Source organism: Centroberyx gerrardi, chromosome 14 (genome assembly GCF_048128805.1).
Source record: "Centroberyx gerrardi isolate f3 chromosome 14, fCenGer3.hap1.cur.20231027, whole genome shotgun sequence".
In the NCBI taxonomy this organism is placed as follows: domain Eukaryota; kingdom Metazoa; phylum Chordata; class Actinopteri; order Beryciformes; family Berycidae; genus Centroberyx; species Centroberyx gerrardi.
In genome coordinates, this window is record NC_136010.1 from 22,746,170 (window position 1) to 22,763,979 (window position 17,810).

At 45.8% G+C, this 17,810-nt stretch overlaps 1 protein-coding gene across 1 annotated transcript in view; it reads left to right on the plus strand.

The window, feature by feature from the left end:
- Window positions 1–9,389: 9,389 nt before the first annotated feature.
- The window catches only part of myt1b (myelin transcription factor 1b), a 30,859-nt gene continuing 22,438 nt past the window's right edge, over window positions 9,390–17,810 (plus strand). The window contains exons 1-2 of the mRNA XM_071918692.2: window positions 9,390–9,486; window positions 16,387–16,441. Coding sequence (XP_071774793.2) covers window positions 9,484–9,486; window positions 16,387–16,441 — 58 coding nt within the window. The 5' untranslated portion in view covers window positions 9,390–9,483. The remainder of the gene's footprint in view (window positions 9,487–16,386; window positions 16,442–17,810) is intronic.

Sequence of the window (17,810 nt, forward strand, 5' to 3'; positions counted from 1 at the left end):
AAGAAATGTTACGCCGGTTGTAGATCTGTTTAAATTACGTGTTGAAAAAAGTCCCGGCCATGGGAGACAGTAGACCTGTTTATCCTCAAAAAATAAGCCTTTTTAAAGATATTGCACCCCTCGCCCTGCAGGATTAAAGGAGGCTTATAGTTCTGTCGCCTAATCACATCAGCTGTAATACTTTGAAACTTGTGCGCGATGGACTTCCAACAACAGGTTGTAGGCTTATTTCATCGAACATAAACACTCGCGTTGTTTCTGCTAGGCCTATTTCTAAATAAGCTTGTGAACTTCTTTCCAGCGTATAGCCGAAACTAAACTTCAAGCCCAACCGGCCAGACAAAGGACAGTTGGTCCCCTAGGGGACCGTGTGGCCCCGGTACCGTGGGGACAATGCCAAGCTGCGGGCTTATTAAAAACTTTTTTGTTGTGTTAGTCTGTCGGCTTGTTCCATCTGTCGAGGGACTATAGGGGCCTCCCCGGTCCCAACCTAGCGCTCAGTCAGCTGCTGCCCCATGTAATATTTATACTGGCTGGCCGTACCCGGCCCGACACAATATAGCCACCATACAAACTGTAGTCTGGAGCGACATGACCATTGACTGCTCTAGGCCTCTGTGCCATCTGCATCTGCAGCCAGACTTTTCAACAATAGAGGAAAAGTTTTCCAGCTGATGCAGGCTGCCGACCGAGGGAAGCGGCTGCTGTGCAACTTCCCGATTAGTCTCATGACTCAATATAAAACAAAAAGACAAGCTTTTGTGATGGGATTTGAAGGCTCAAATCAAGATGTAGCCTTATACTGCACAATGTGGAAAAAAAACTTGAAAAAGTTTGAAATAGGATAATTATTTAGAATCATAAACCAAGAAAATAAATAAACAAACAAACCAATAAATAAACAAATTAATAAATAAATAAATAAAAACCCACCCTCTAAAAATAGCTTTCTATTATGCCATTAAAGCTAGCCGAGTGCTGCACCTAATGAGGCAGATAGTTAGACAAAACACCATACAGACAAAAAGCCTTTGTCGGCCCAACAATAAGCTTATGTAACGTATTGTGCGGCCTGCAGAGTCTCAGCGGCCCGGGCAGGACCGAGCCGCTGTCCAGGGTCCTGAACACACACTCACACACACACACACACACACACACACACACACACACACACACACACACACACACACAGACTTAGCACACTGGAGCTGTCTGGGGTCCTGAACACACACACCACATCAAACACTGTATATGGCCCTGTGTGTGTGTGTGTGTGTATTACAGCTTTGCATGTGGAAATTATCCCCTTCTATCTACTCTATAATCTTCAGAAAGCCCTCTCAGACAGGCCCGTGTGCCCCGCTGTGATTTCTCGGCTCGCACCTCCACCTGGCCCGCAGGCCGGACTTTCCACGCGCGGGGTTTTTCCCACATGGTGTGTCTCGTGGATCATGGCCCGGGTGGCGCCGCGGATTTTTCATATTTTCTCTCTTTTGTTTATTCGATTGTCGATGCTGTTGTTGTGTGGATCCTCTCCCCGCATCCACAGACTGAAATCATACTGATGCGGCGTGCACGGCCGGTGATTGATTTCAGCTCCAATGCATAACAATGGGATTGCACAAAAAGAGCCTGCTGCAAAGAGATAAGAATTTAATAGAATTTCTGAAAGCTGAAGGTTGGGCTTTTTGAATATTCCCTGCGTACGCGGCGTGGAGACAGCAGATAAAGGATGGCATTTGTGGGGACTATTCTCAAATGGCTTGTAATGAATGGTTGTCATTTCCACTAATGGTTTCAAAACAGCAAAGCAAAACCACGGTGTGTGCAACATTTGGGAGTGACTCCAAGTTGCACTATTAAGACTGTTTGTTGCTCGATGCTGCACTGACAGTTGGCAGCATTCCCTCAACGAGCCCAACTCAAAACTATTGCTAACAAATCTGTAATTGATAATGATCACCAGCTCGTCTAAACACTCCACTCTCGTCTAAAGACTCTTTTACGCGTCGAAGCAAACTTTACACGATTTCACCCTGGCATTTTTTCAAAAACTATTTCACTGGCCCCGATTTTTTTTTCTCCCCCTGTGATAATTCAACTTGATAACGCATTTCCCCCGCACTCCCAGCCCCTCACCTCCCCAGAGCATAAATATTTTTTTTTAGTTTAGCGCTGCGTAAAGGCTCCCTCGGAGACTTGTCTCTATGATATGTCGTTAAAACCCTCTTTCCATACGGAGAAATTATCAGATGCTGTCACCGCATAGCGCACATACTAACTCAGTGCATACAACTACTACATCAATTCCCAGCCCGAGAAAAAAAAATGTCCCCTGAATGAATTATTGGACGGTACCACTTTCCAGGATGTGTGGGGGTGAAGGATGACAGTAGCCAGTAACCTCCATGAAGGCGTTTGCGGAGCATCAAAGACTTGTCAGCGGGTGAAATGTAAAAATATGAGCTCATTCTGGTGTGTGTGTGTGTGTGTGTGTGTGTGTGTGTGTTGTGTTGACTACACCGGCCGAAGCACCCAAAGGCGCATGGATGCTTTCTGACTTTATTCACAGTAAATATATATATTGATGCTGGCGGGGGGAAGCACTTACTTTCATATTTGGCAAAACTTACAGCGCAGAGACGCACTGGTCTAATTAAAGTTGTAAGTTTTTCTTGGATTGGACGGTTTTGCTGTATGTGTGTGTTTGTGTGTGAGAGGGAAAGAGAGGGAGAGAAAGTCAAAGAGAGAGAGAGAGCATACACACACACACACACATATGCCCATTGAGTTATACTGTAGTAAGGGGGGACCTCAAGCCCTGCCTATCCGATGCTGGAGGTTTTACTACAGCTTCCGTGATGTCATGGCAAAGGGCGGAGGGAGGAGAGGGGGGTGGAGAGGGGATGGAGGGGAGGGGAGGGGAGGGGGGGTACAATGGCTCATGAGGGAAAGGTAAGTCAATATTACGTTTTTTTTCTCGCTGACAAAGGCAAATGAAGCCATGTTTTTGCTTACAAACAAGTAACATCTTAACGCCTCGATCCGGAGCCGTGCGCCGGTGCGCTGTAAGGAGAGGCCGCTCGGAAACCTTCGCTTTCGTTTATTTATCATATCTGGACATTTGTAACGGGATAGAGGATCGATTTTTAAACCTTTACCCGGGATATCTTTCAACAAACTACTTGACAGCGACCTGAACTCTCAAAACACAACCAGGACGCAACGCCAACCCCCAAAGGCAATATTGTGGAATTCAGGTAATCAGAAATTTATGGTTATTTTGCTCTCATGTAAGGCTATATGTGGATTTATCATTATTAATCGCGTATTTTCAGGCCTATTTTTTTTTTTTGCATAACTTTGATATTACGCCGCATTCCTTACAGTAGGTTATTTTAAAGCATCACCGATTGGCTGATTTTGCTCAGACCAATATTGTTTTCACATTTTCATATTTTATGATTCCTCGCTTAAGGGGCTTACAGTGTATGAATTAAAACTTACTTGGTCATGGCGATCACTCGACAGTTTGACCTGATGTTTTTTTTTTGCGTAAAAGTATAGCTTAGCTCTGTCGATTCGGGTTTATTTACCTCTTCAAACGGCATCAGTCGAGGCAGTAACGCTATATAAAAGTGTTATGGAGAGAGAAGCTGCTGTTTGGCCCCAAAGGTTGTTCATATTAACAGCGATGCCTTATTATAAGTGGGAATAAACCAACTATGGCGCTTTCTCGGGATCTCAGTGATGCGTGTTTACCCACTTCTCTGTCACTCTGCTTCTCTTAGTGGAGTAGTTGATCACTGTTTGGGATTCAGGAAACGCACTCAGCCTAAATATAGACTATATTATAGTCCTCTGATTGCTCTCTTAACGAACTGAGTCATGCCTGAAGTGAATCCGATAGCGTTTCTCCACTCTGTCCTCTAGTTTCACCTTCTATCTCTAGGAATACATTAGCCTCTACTGTACTCAGCGTTACCAGCGGCTATTACAGTGCTACCGCACGTTATTATAGCCATGTCTCCGTTTCTGGATTATTACTGTAAACTCTTACATCTATCTGGAGTTTAGCTGCAAATGGCAGCTGTGTGATTACGGTGTGACAATGGGCGTTGTGCAGGACTCCCAGTGTGTGTGTGTGGATGGACGGATGGACGGATGGATGGAGGAGTGTGTGTGCGAGAGGGAGAGAGAGGGAGGGGTTGGCCATTTGATCCTCTGCAGCAAAAAACAGAGATGCTCTCTTCAAATGTCAGCCGCCTTTAGTGATGCGCAGATAAAAAAGTCCTTAGAAGCGCGCTAGAAATAAACACCGGGCGTCGGAGGCAGGCTGAAGCGGCGCATTTTCCGCTTTCGAAGTGATCCTCTCGGCGGATTCACCTCCGAGACCGTGCGCGGTGCATATGTGTTGCTGCGCGTTGTTTTTGAACATCCTTCCCCCTGCTCTGCTTAGATGGCCACATAATGTGCTATGTGTGCGCCTCGCGGTCTGTCAAAGCACCTGCGTCCTAAGATGGAGGAAAGAGATGAGGGATGATGATACACAGAGTATTATGTCACCTGCCCTTTAAGTTTTTTTTTTTTTTCCTCCATTCCCCGCTCGGATCATACTGTATACGACTGTTAAATATCGCTTGATCATTCAGTAGCGCAAACAACTGCGCTTATAACAAGCTGTAGCTGTGTGATTAGTTGAGGCGACACGGTTAGCCACGACAGGCTGAAGAAGCAGGGTGTAGTTTAGGGTAAACCCATCGAAACTTACTTTAACCACCTTTTTATTTGCAGAAATAGAGTTTTCCCACCTTTTTAGCCTGATATAAATCTTGAGTTAAATTCATAGTAGATAAACTGATACAAGTGATATAAGGAAAGGGGCTTTTAAGGGGGAAAAGAATTGAGGCTTTTCTGAAATTCTACTTGATTTTGTTTATATTGGTAGGTGTGATCCCTTATGATGATTCACCGACCAGAAGTCATAGTTCACCCACCTTTTTTATTTACTACTACATCACTGTTTAAGAACTAAGGGGCAGACCTCTGTTAGGTTCACCTGCCGCTTAGTGTAGTTATAAAATAAAGAGTTTTGAAGTCATGCAGTTATAGTCGTGCGTAAAGCTTAGTAACTGAAACGCATGAAAATGTAGCAGATAGTTTAATACCCCAAATCTCGTAGAAGGAGGGAGGCTTAATGCAGAGACAATACGAGGCTCGAGATGTAATGCATCATAGGCAGAAATGATAAAACACCTATTGTTTTTCTTCTGCGCACTTTTCCTCTGAAATGTAGCCCAGTTTCAGGGGATTATACGGAATTAGGTTATTGGTGCCTTATGCTGTCGGTGTGGGCTGTAACAAGCGAGTATAGAGCACAGGCCCTAATATGAAGTTCTTTTTTTTACCATGATAGGAAAGCTCTCTATTTATGAAGAGTTGAATGGCCCACGGTGAGGACAGCAGGTGCCGGAGAGGGAGCGCAATAAACATGTCGGAGGAGCAGCTGGGGCCAAATTGCACCCTCGTCATTCAAAGCCTATCAGAAATCTAAGCAATACAAGCAAAGGTCAGGGTCGACCACGCTTTCAATGGAGAGGAGGCATTTAAAACAAAAGCCTCGAAATAATGAATTTTATGCCCTGCATTAAAAGGAAAATTAAAAAAAAATGCTAATAAATTAAAAATGTACTTTCCAAGCCAAAGGTGCATAATTCTCAGCAGGGCCAAGAAAGGAATATGACATGCAAAGCTGTTTATAGCATCAAAAACTGTTGCCTCAGGCTAAGGACACTCAGGTGCAAAAATCCCTACTGTTAGCTTTATATTTTCTATTTCCAAAGAGCTTTTGTATCTGTGTGCAGTAAGCAGCAGTGACATGGCTGTGTTGTTTCTCAGATGCTGAGGTCAGGATGCCCCCCAGGGGAGCTCCTCCAAAAACTGGTTACCATGGTGCTGTCCTTCACACACCCCCCCCCCCCATCCCCCCCCCCCCCCCCATCCCATAACCGATAAGACCGTCCATCCACCTCAAAGCCACTTTGTCTCCACTCTGACAAAGTGCAAAGCCTTTATTAGTTACCTCTCTTGTAACGGTGCCTTGCTTCATTTGACCTTCAGCCTGGGTGGAAGTTTTACAGCACAGATGGAGGTTTTGAAAGAATAAATTATCTGTATTTCGTTTATTTTTTAATGCTATACATCACACATCCTACTTACACATCTGTGGGATAATCTGACCCACCAGGTTACCCATTTACTTTATTTAAACCCACAAACGCAGGACACATTCAGAGAGTATGAGACTGTCCCGCTACACAACTTTTGATTTCTCTGCCTCCCCTGTAAGAGCCTTGCCTGGCTGCCTGTAATCACACTAAGTTGTCTCTAAATCCTGCTTAACAGGACCAGGGGTGTACAGCTGGCCCTGGCCCTGTACATACACTAATACTGTTACAGACAGTTCACCCTGGTATTTAATCTAACTATGGATTTAGGTCTGTCTTTGCTCCATTGTCCCAGTACAGTAAGCCGCAGGCCTTTAATGGTATTACTTCAGCCTAAACTTTATTTTCTGGTAAAAGGCTTTTTTCCCCCCTGAGTTTTAGATTTATTTATTTATTTATTTATTTATACATCTTTTTTGCAGAACACAGGGGATTTTTTTTTAACTTTGCGCCAGCTTTACCTTCAGAAATGTCAGCTTTGATAAACGCACAAAGTCCTGACAGACAAATATGATTTATTCATTCATTCATTCATTCATTTATTGTGTATTCATCTTGCCCACCCCATCTCCCTCTTGCCCCCCCCCACCTCATCCCCGACTAACAAAACCTCCCTGACAATCAGCTAATTGTCTCATTCTCCTCCAATTTTTCATTGCAAAATAATGAGCTGCGAGTCTTTTAGGTGCGAACGAACAGCTTCTGATCAAATAATGAGAGGCGATACTCGTGTCTGAACCAGGCCGGGCTCAGATTTGTTCTGTTTTTTCTTTCCGTCTACCAGATGGTTGGGGTGTGCCACATAATACGAGTGCCAGAAAGTTTAGACAATCACAGGGAAGTACTCGAAAGATCAATTTAGCTGACTTTTCAACTTGGCAGCGCTGTCTGCTTTGCCCTGATGTTGTAAACCCCGCCCATCTGATGCCTCATGCAGGCTCAAACAGACGTCTAGGACTATTTGCAACGACTGTTTGACCCAAGTCTGGTCTGGACTACAGACAGAGCAGTAACATCGACTCAGGACTGAGCAGAGTGGGCAGGGACAGTGACACATGGCCTGGGGCGATGCGTCCTAATAGAGTGCTGTTATATATCTGGCATTTAGGAACGGCTCTCAGTTCCTCGGCTCCTCCGCTGGCCCCCAAACTAACAATGTGGGACGAAGCTCACTCCACTTTGCTCGGCTTTAAAAGCGGCTGTAAGGGTGAAGGGGGAAAGAGAGAGAGAGAGAGGGGAAAAAATAGAGAGAGCGCGTTTGTTTGTGTGCGAGACGGAGATAGCTGAGATAGAGAGACGGAGATAGAGATGCAGACGAACAGTATTGCTGCTGTAATCACTTTTTCAGCGAGGGGGGAGTGAAAGTTGATAAACAAGCATTTTGTAGAGTGCTGGCTGGGCTTGGCGAGGTTTGGATGTAATGGGTGAAGTAGGGCTGGGCGTGGAGGAGGAAGGGGAAAGGGGGTTGAGAGTTTGATGGAGGATGGAAGGAGACAGGGAGGGGTTTTGGGGGGAGGGGGGGTTTGGGGAGGGCCGGGCCGCTCTGCTCCAGGACCCCTCCGATATGGACACACAGCCTTTTGTTGTCTCACCGCCTGTCTCTTCGCTTTGAGATTGCGATTGCTTTGAGTGTGCACTTTTCCTTGCACCGCGGGTTCATGCGCGGGACAGCATCTCTTATTCCTGTTATTTTTCATGACCATGGAAATAAGTCTCACTGTATCTTTGAAAGTAGCAAGTGAATAAGCAAGGAAGAGAGATGAAAAGGTAGAGATAATAGGAAGAGGGAAATTGGATGGACAGATACATCTTGCTAATGTACTCTACAAAGGCCAGGGATTTATATCCACATTCAAGTGTAAATAGGTTTTTGTGTTGGTGCCTATCCAGACCACTGGAGGTTATTTGAAAGGGCCATAGCATTCTTTCTTTCTCTCTCATCTCCTGTATAGTTTGTACCAAGGTTGGAATCAATTCATGTTAAATTTAAAACCATTCGGGAAGTAATTTTATTATTTCCAAAATAAAAAAAATTAAGAGTATTTTGCTTTGAAAAGGTTTGTGTATCCAATCAATTTACATTTTGAATAGAGTGGATTCAAAGTGAATCGACCCAAACCTTGGCCCGGATGAGTTTTTATTTCTCCAAGAAGTACCAGCGAACGGACGGACAGGAGAGACAGAAGAGGAGTTTTTAGAGTCAGTGTGCTACATCTCTTAGCTGAACTGTCTTAGAGCAACACTAGTTGAAAAGTTCAGCCTTGGGCGCTCATTGGATAACGTCGTCTTCGGCACAGTGAAAGACTCTGCACTCTCGCTGAACTCTTAACTAAGGCTGCGCGTGAAAGCGACTTCCACCTCCACCATGTTGCGTCGCCGACATCTGAGAGAAGTGCCACCGCGGGTTGAATGGGAAAGGGATTTGTGATAGATTTGGTGTGTTTCTCTCGCGCGATCGGGGAGATGAAGTGAAGAGCTATTACCTTGATGAAAAAAAGGGAGAGAGAGAAAGAGAGGGGGGGAGGAAAAAGACGCTTGATTTATGGATGATTCATTATTTACTGACCATTCCTTGCCCCCTCCCCCCTCCCACCCCTCTGCTTGCTTCATATCCCCACACGCCCATCCCCCCCCCAACATGCTTATATATGCACCCTGAAAAGCTCGATAAAAATGCGCAAATTTGATTGATTCTAATAGCAGACTGACAGGGACCCCAGCTGGGGCACTTAACTGTGCCTACATGACGTGTGTGTGCGTGTGTGTATGCATATGTGTGTGTGTGTGTGTGTGTGTGTGTGTGTGTGTGTTCACTGTTCCTTTAGTTAATAAAGGAGTGTCTGGAGTATGCTTGAGCACCCTGACCAACCCTAGAAGTAGTATCCACCCCTCCACCCCTCCACCCCACCCTCTCCCTCCCCAAACCACTGCCCCTTCCGTCGGTGCTGATGCTGATGATTTAATATGACAACTCTCCTTTTTTCCCCCCTTTTTTTCTTCTCTTTCTTCTCCCTCCCCAAATCCTGCAACACACCCCCTCTCTCCCTCCTTCCCCGCCCCTCCCTCCCTCCCTCCCTCTCTTTCTCTCTCTTTCTCTCTCTCTCTCTCCCTCATCATCCCTCCTCTCCTCTCCTCTCTTCTCGGCGGTATAGAAAATGAGTTTCGGGGCGAGCTGGTGAACCAGCGGTGGACACGAGGCGAGAGGACCAGCAGCCGCTGTCAGGCCTCCCAGAGACTGCAGAGCCGTCGACCAATCATGGTGAGTGACAGGGCACTGCGCGCCCCCCTCCCCTCCCCCCCACCCACCTCCTCCCACCACCCCCCGATTCTGCTTCCTGGGCATTTCCCCACCGATCCCCCAACTCAGCGGGGAGAGAAAAAGGGGGGTGGAGGTGGAAGGAGGGGAAGAGGCAGGGAGGGAGATGGGGGGGGGGGGGGGGTAGCTGTACTGGGCAGTGCCATGCTGGACAGTACACAGTGCTGTGGGGAGGAAAAACACAAATCAAACAGCACATCAGACCCTCCCCCCCCCCCCCCCCCCCCCGCCCTGCCCATCCTTGTCCTTGCTTCAGCCCCGTTCAGCTTAGTTCAGTCTAGTTAGCTCAGCATGGCACAGCACAGCTCAGCGTTTTCCTTCTGCCGAGTTCACTTCAGAGGATTTTTCTTTTTTTTTATTCAAACACAGGAAAAAGAAAAAAAAGGAACTCAAAAGGATGTCCTTGAGCTGCTCATACTTTTTTTTTTTTATCCCTGATATTCCTCCTTATCAGCATAGTAGAAAAATAGTTGCTCTCTCTTCTACCACCCCCGTCACTCTCTTTACCTCTCTTTCACCCCTCTCTCTGTCGTCCTATATCTCTGTCTCTCCCTCTCTCTTTTGTCTTTTTATCTCTTCCCTGCACTTCCTCTAAAACTTCCACCTCGAGTTGCTACCGTCTCAAGGTTATTTCTCCATTTTGCAAACATCTGTTTCTTTTATTCCTGCGCATCTCACCCGAGAACGTGACACACAACAAAGGGATGGAGGGATTGAGGGAAGATTGAAAGAGAGTGGAGTGGTGAGGTGGGGATGGGGTGTGTGTGTGTGTGTGTGTGTGTGTGTGTGTGTGTGTGTGTGTGGGGGGGGCGGGGGGGGGGGGGGGGGGCGCGGGGGGGGGGGGGTTGTTTTCCCCTGGGCCCAGTAAAAGTAGTTTTGCTTCCCTCTGATGGCTTAGGTTCATCTGAAGAGATGACTTTTATTGATTTGGTTTGATTTCTGCAGCTGAGGGAGCTGAGGAAAGAGGCGGTGTTCATTTCTAACACTACATCATCTGAAACAGCCCCCTTCTGTTTGGCCTGGCACTCACACCTGTCACAGAACCAGCACTCTTCTTATTTATCTTTTTAGACTTGTAGTGAACTGAGATGAATGAAAAGGATGATGGGGAGCGGAGGAGTAGAGAGAGAGAGAGAGAGAGAGAGAGAGAGAGAAAGAGAGAGAGTAGATAGTTAAAGACTTCCTATTTAGTCATGGAAGTAGCCTTCTGAAAGCACAACAGCATGACTCATAAAAGGCAAACCTTTGACAGCGCTGCACATTCTCTTCCTCTCTGTCTCTACACACCCTTCTCACATCTGACCCATTACACGTTCACACACACACACACACACACACACACAGAGTCTTTCGCATATCAAGTGAGAAACACGTTGTCTCCCGTACACGGCCCCTCCTCCCTCCGCCCTCCTCCCCCCCTCCCCCTCCCCCCCCCTCCTCCGCTCTGCTTTGTGTGAATTATTAAAGTGAAACTGTGGAAGGGCTTGCCATGTAGTGATCCAACATGGAGGCCGGGCAGCGTGGCCCGCCCGGTGAGGGAGCCGCGCGCCACGCCTCTAATTGGCAGCTGCTGTCCGCAGGTAATTTTGGAGATGTCAGTCTTCGTCACCGGTTGCCTCACGAATGAATGCTTATTCCCTACTTCTCTCTCTCTCTTCTCTCTCTCTCTCTCTTCTCTCTCTCTCTCTCTCTCCTTAACACCACCACCCCCCCCCCCCACCCCTTCCTTTCCTCATCTACTCTTGTAAACCTGAAAATGAATAAAAGAGTCATTTATGTGCACCGGGGGACGAGGGGTGACCTTCTCTGTGAAGTCATTGCCCCCAGCCAGCCATTTACATAGAGCTGTCAGAATGCAGAGCAGAGCGGAGGCCTTCCTGCACCGGCCGCTGCACGCAACCAGGGACATAATTGATAATGTGCAACACAGCCTGTAGGGATGAGTGGCTCTTCCTCCTCCTCCTTCTTCTTCTTCTTCTTCTTCTTCTCCTTCTTCTGCAACTGTCGCCGCTCCACAGCACATTTCACACTAGTTAAACCCAGAGCCATTGAGAGAAAGAGTTGCGTCAACGGAGGGTCAAAAACGCTACACGGTCACATGACGGTCACGTGGTTCATGTAGCTCCGATAGTTCCAAGCGGTCCATTTGAATCCATTGTTTTCTATGGGAACAGTATTAACAACCGCGACTTTGGGTATAATAAACAATATGACAGCTGATTTAGAGTATTGTAAACTGACAGGTTAGATGTCTGTAATATTTACTATTTAATATTAGGATTAAAAATTATCTAATCTACTAAGTCTATGGTAAGAGTCTTAGACAAAGAGTGAACAGGACTAGAATAAGTAATTTACAAGTCTGGTTAGATTATAAATGCAATTAAGCATGCTTTATTAACCTGACCCATCCACCAGATCCAGAATCAATATTAATACTACCAAAATATCAATATGTATAGCCTATCCATTAAGCTTAGCAATGTAGTGGTGAGTCAGGCAATGGGTTTTGGTGTAGGCTACGTTACTAGGGATGCAATCATATTGATCTCTATTGATATTAGTAAGCCAAGTTTTTAATTAGCCTACTTGTGTCAGATAATGGGCTATGGATACAAATCCATCGATCTCCATCGATGTTATTAGCTATGCCTTGTCCTACCTTCTTTAACAGACACATTTTCAGAACAGTAGCAGACAAAATATATGTAAAAAGACTTTTATTTGGGAAACAAAAAGTGACAGAATGTTCTACCCTATTAACATAAGAAGGACAAAACGTTACCGTTACATCTTCACATATACTGGCATAAACAGCCAACGTTATAGTAATTTATCTTACCAATCAGAAATCAACCATCGTAAACAATAATATAGCCTAAATAGGCCTACATAATATGGTTAGCTTAGTTAATAAATACATTTTCCCACCCATAAACACGTTTACAGGCTTTTGTCTCCAATTTAAAACGCATGAAATTACAGAGAATTTAAGAGAACGTAACTTAACCTAAAACCAAATTGATTGCTAACATTAGTAGTTTAACGTTATTGTTTTGCTCTATTAATCTGTTTAAGATAACATAGTCAGATTAAATATATAAATTTGGTTAAGTGGAATTAAACTGAAATGCTCTAAAACATATTGCTAACTCGATTCACATGTGATAAAATGATAAGTAGCAAAAGTAAAACTGATTTTGAAGTTATTACCACTAAAAGCAGCAGTTGAAACACTGCTTCCCTGTGGCGATGCAGTTGCTAGCTCCGGCTGTTTGGAACTATTGAGGGTCTCCATGATCCGCCATTGCTGTAAAATAATTGGCCTGATGAAGTGAATGGAGGTGACGCAACTCTTTCTCTCAATGGCTCTGGTTAAACCACCAGACACACACACAGACACACGCATGTACACATGCTGGCGTGCACGTATACACACACTTGTACATTCATGAATGAAGGCATGCACGTGCATACACACTCACTTAGGTAAATGTTTGCACACACAAACGCACGCACACCCACACACACTCACTTCTTCACTTTCTCTCTCTCTCTCTCTCTCTCTCTCTCCCCCTCTCTCTGTCCGTTATGCATAAGACATGGCCGGCACTGTGTAAGCCCACCTACATTCCCCGTTCAAAGAATCTAATTAAAAAACAACAAGGCAAAGGACAAGTTTGAACATACATTAAAAAGGGCCCTTTGAAAGAGATTATGAAAATCAGGTGAATCGCCTGCCTCACCGCATCTGGATTCACTCGCTGTGACTTTGTGTTCATACAAATTTAATGAGCTGGAATTGAGAAAAAGGACAGGAAAAAAAGAGGAGAACTCAGATGTGCTTACCTATTTAAATGTGCGTAACTATGGTTACACAAACATGAAAGCAATAGGGGCCCCTTTCAGTCCAGGTTTTGATTCATCTGATGACTATCAATGTAAGGAGGAGGCAAAGGAGGAAGGATGAAAAAGGACAGGAGTAACAGAAAAAGTATATAATCTCTTCAATAAAGGAGGAACCTGTGCACAGGTCTCACACACACGCACACACACACACACACACGCAGATATTTTTTCTCTCCCTCACTCTTAGTTACATTCAGTTAATTGAAGTGGTTCAACTGCATATTTTTATAACGCATATATAATTCCAGCCGCGTTACCATTTGATTTATCACCTTGTAGCATTCAATCTTAATCTCTTACACCAGTCACTCCCATGAATTTGTTTACAGTAAAACAAAAAAACACTATTGTGAGTGCGGAGCTTGCCACCTCAGAAGAGTTGAGAATCTTACAATCTTTTTTCTTCTTTTTCAACCATTTGACGGACAGGCAGAGCCAGAGAGAAAGAGACAGACAATGACCGCCTCCTGCTCTTCATGTTATGGCCACTTTAATCCCCTCTTAACTCTTTTCATCTCTCGCCCACACACTCCCTGGACACACTCCTTTTCACGCATGCACACACACACACACACACACACACACACACACACACACACACACACCATACACACACAAGTGTACACAGACGGATGCAGAAGGATATGCACTGTGTACATATAGGCAACGAGCAGCCACACAAGCAGGCACGCACCCACCCACACACACACACACACACACACACACACACAGACTCTTCTTTACACACTCACTCGCTCATCTTCCCACACAGCGCTGTGAGTGGAGCACAGAGAGAGTCAACTGCTCCCTTTAGGCAGGGCACAAAGCTGTGGCTTGTTGCGCGACTTCTACATTAACAGTGCTTGATCACAAGAGTTGAGGCCAGGGCAGAGAGAGAGAGAGAGAGAGAGAGAGAGAGAGAGAGATAGAGAGAGAGAGGAGCAGGCCAAGGCGGTGAAAAACCCCAGGCAGGAAGGGAGGGGCTCCCGCCTGCACCTGTACCTCCGGTCGGCCCCCGACACTAATGAATGAAGCGCGCCCTCCTCGAAGAAAAAAAGAAGAAGAAGAAAAAAAACACACACACAACAACAACAACAGCGCGCTTCTTCTTCTTCTCGTCGCCCCCCTTTCCCTCCTTCTTTTCATAAGTAGTCTATTAGCAGGAAGGGGCATTGCCAAATAGAGAGAAAGAGGAAGAAAAAAAAAAGGGGGAGAGAAGAAGAGAGACAGGGAGCCCGTGTTTGAATCCCACTGTGGCCGTGCCAACTTGACTATAGAAAGGCAACAAAGCAGCTAAGTGCCTGGGCAAGAGGGAGGTGGGAGGAGTGGGAGGGTATAGAGGCGACTGGAGGATGAAGGGGTGGTGGTGGTGGAGGAGGGGGGGGGGGGGGGGGGGAGTACAGGAGAGAGGAAGTGTGAGTGAGAGAGAGAGAGAGAGAGAGAGAGAGAGAGAGAGAGAGAGAGAGACGAGAGAGGGATCTGCGCTGAAAAAAAACAAAAAACCCCAGAGTCCAGTAATCAAAGCTAATGGCTCCATTGTGTCTAAAAAGCATCTGATAGCTTTAGAGTGTGCTGAGAGCAGCTCCGAGCAGCGAGAGGTAGTGTTGGGGAGGTGTGGCCGAGGGTCAGTGTGTGTGTGTGTGTGTGTGTGTGTGTGTGTGTGTGTGTGTGAGAGAGAGGCAGCGGGGTTAACACCTGCTCCTTTGTGCCTTAAAAGCCAGGCCAGTGGTAAGCAGGGAGCACGAAGCGTCCCCCAACACACACACACACACACACACACACACACACACACACACACACACACAACTCCTCTCCTTAAAAGGGCTATTACTGTGCTTTTGTAGCCGTCGTGTTTTGTCTTTATTATTATATTCAGCGTAGTTATGATTGCTGGTCCCTTTGCTTACAGAGGCCACGGCCTTTGTACGTTGCCTCTGCACAGTATACAATCATGTGTACCACTCAGGTGCAGGAAATTACAGGGAGAGAGATGGGAGCCTGGGTGTGTGTGTGTGTGTGTGTGTGTGTGTGTGTGTGGGGGGGGGGGGTTAAGAGCAGGGCGAGGGAGGGACGAAAATTGGATTTAAAAAGCAACACAAACAACAGGGCTTGTTTTCCGTCCTATACCTTCCTCCATCCCCCTGGTTGAGATGACTACTCTCCTCTTTCGCTCATCGGTCTCCCATGTTATCATCTCATAACCCGCCGTGTGTTCCCGCTCTTTCGAATCCGCTCTCCCCTCTTCTTCGTTCTCTCTCTATTTCTCTCTCTCTCTCCGTTTTTGATGGAGCGAGCGGGGTGTTTGTACAGTAGCTTCAGTACTGTATATAGGAAAGAGAGAGAGAGAGAGAGAGAGAGAGAGACTGCTGAGGAGGAATGAGGGAGCGCTGTTTTGCGAGAATAAAAGATAGGATCATCTCTTTGTGTCAGTGTAACCTTTGTTGTATTTCAATGGGAACATGCTTCATTCTGAGTGTGGGTTATTATACCGGTTCTTTTAATGCACAGGTAGGCAAGGGCGATTAGCTGCGGATGTGCGCTGGAATATAAATTGTAACATTGAGAAATTTGCATTGATGGACTGACTCTCTTTCTCTCTCTGTTTCTCTCCTTTTTTTCCTCTCCATTCCTCCTTTCCCCATCTTTCTCTCCTTTTCCTCTCATCTCCCCACTCTTTCTCTCATTTCCTCTCTCACTCTTTCTGTTTCTCCACTCTATCTTTCTATCTCTCTTCCTTTCTTTCTCTTTCTCTCTCTCTCTCTCTCTCTCTCTTACTCTACTCACATCCATTTCTCAATCATGCTCTTTTTCTCTCCCTCTCTCTTCCTCTTCCTCCTCTTTCTCTCCCTCTTTTCCCTCTACCTCTCCCCCTTCCTCTCTCTCTCTCTCTCTCTCTCTTCCCCATCCCTCTGTTTTCTCCTCCCTCCATCCCAGATGAGTGTGGAGGGTGATGACAAGCGAACTCGTACTCGGTCCAAGGGAATCAGAGGTGAGTGTTCGTCTTTTCTCTCTGTCACTGTCGGGCCCTCTCTCTGCGAAAAGGTGCTGCCTTGCAACTGTTCACACACACACACACACACACACACACACCCAAACACACACACACACACACACACACACACACACACACACACACACACAATAACACGCCATGCTCGATTCAGTTCTGCTGGTCAGCTAGACAGCCATAAACTGGCAGTTCTCAGCAGTAAAGGCCAGGCATGTGTGTGTGTGTGTGTGTGTGTGTGTGTGTGAGTGTGTGTGTGTGTACGCTTGTGTATGTGCGTGTATATGAGCATATATGTGTGCATATATATACTGTATACATTGTGTGTATGTGAGCATATATGAATGTTTGTTGTTTGTGAGTGTTTATGAGTGTGTATATATGTGTGTTTATCTGAGTATGTGTGTGTGTGTGTGTGTATGTGTGTGTGTGTGTGTGTGTGATGTTTTGAAGTGAGCCAGGCTAACAGTTCACAGGGCGTTCAGAGCGCAGGAAGGGGTCCAGTCATTCCTGCCGCATGATGAAAGACTGAGAAACTGAGATACTGCACACACATCTACCATGTGTGTGTGCGTGTGTGTGTGTGCGTATGTATGTGTGTGTGTGTGTGTGTTGTATGTGCTCTTAAGGTATCTTGATACCCGGGGTTTTTCTGACATGTGATTAATGTATGTGATATCAGAGCCGTGACTGAATTCTCTAGGATCGTATTGTTTTCTCCTTCGGTCCAAATGAAAATAGGATATTTCTCCAAACTCATTCTATCGCTCAACCCCAATCGATGCCCATACCCAGCCGAGAGGAGTGTATGTGTGTGTTTGTGTGTGTGTGTTTGTGCGTGTGTGTGTATGTGATGGGGGGGGGGGGGGACTTGCAGTATTGTTGTTTGTGAGCAGAGCTTGATTTATGTTTTGAAGGCAATTAAGTTGGCCCTGAAAGAAACGCAGTGTTTTCTACTGATGAAGGCAGTTTTCCTTTTAATTTAATTTCCCCAATTATGATAACCAAAGTGCAACAATTAATCATGTTTTATTGCTGAAGTCTGCATATAATTGTCACTTCTTTTCTGAACAGCACTATGCAGTTTGGCTGATTTAGGTTTTCTCCTCTGTTTGTGTGTATGGGTTTATGTTTGTGTGTGTGTGTGTGTTTATATATGTGTGCCTGTGACTTGTGTGTGTGTGTGGGTGGATGAATGTTTGTGTATGTACTGCGGATGTTCATATGTTTGCCCAGGCGTAGCGCTTATTCTTATGTTTGTTTTGTGCTCGCTTTTGTGAGCGTGTGTGTACGTTTGTGCGCGCACATGCGTGTGTGTGTTTGCGTGTGTAGTCGGGAGTGTGTAGGTGTT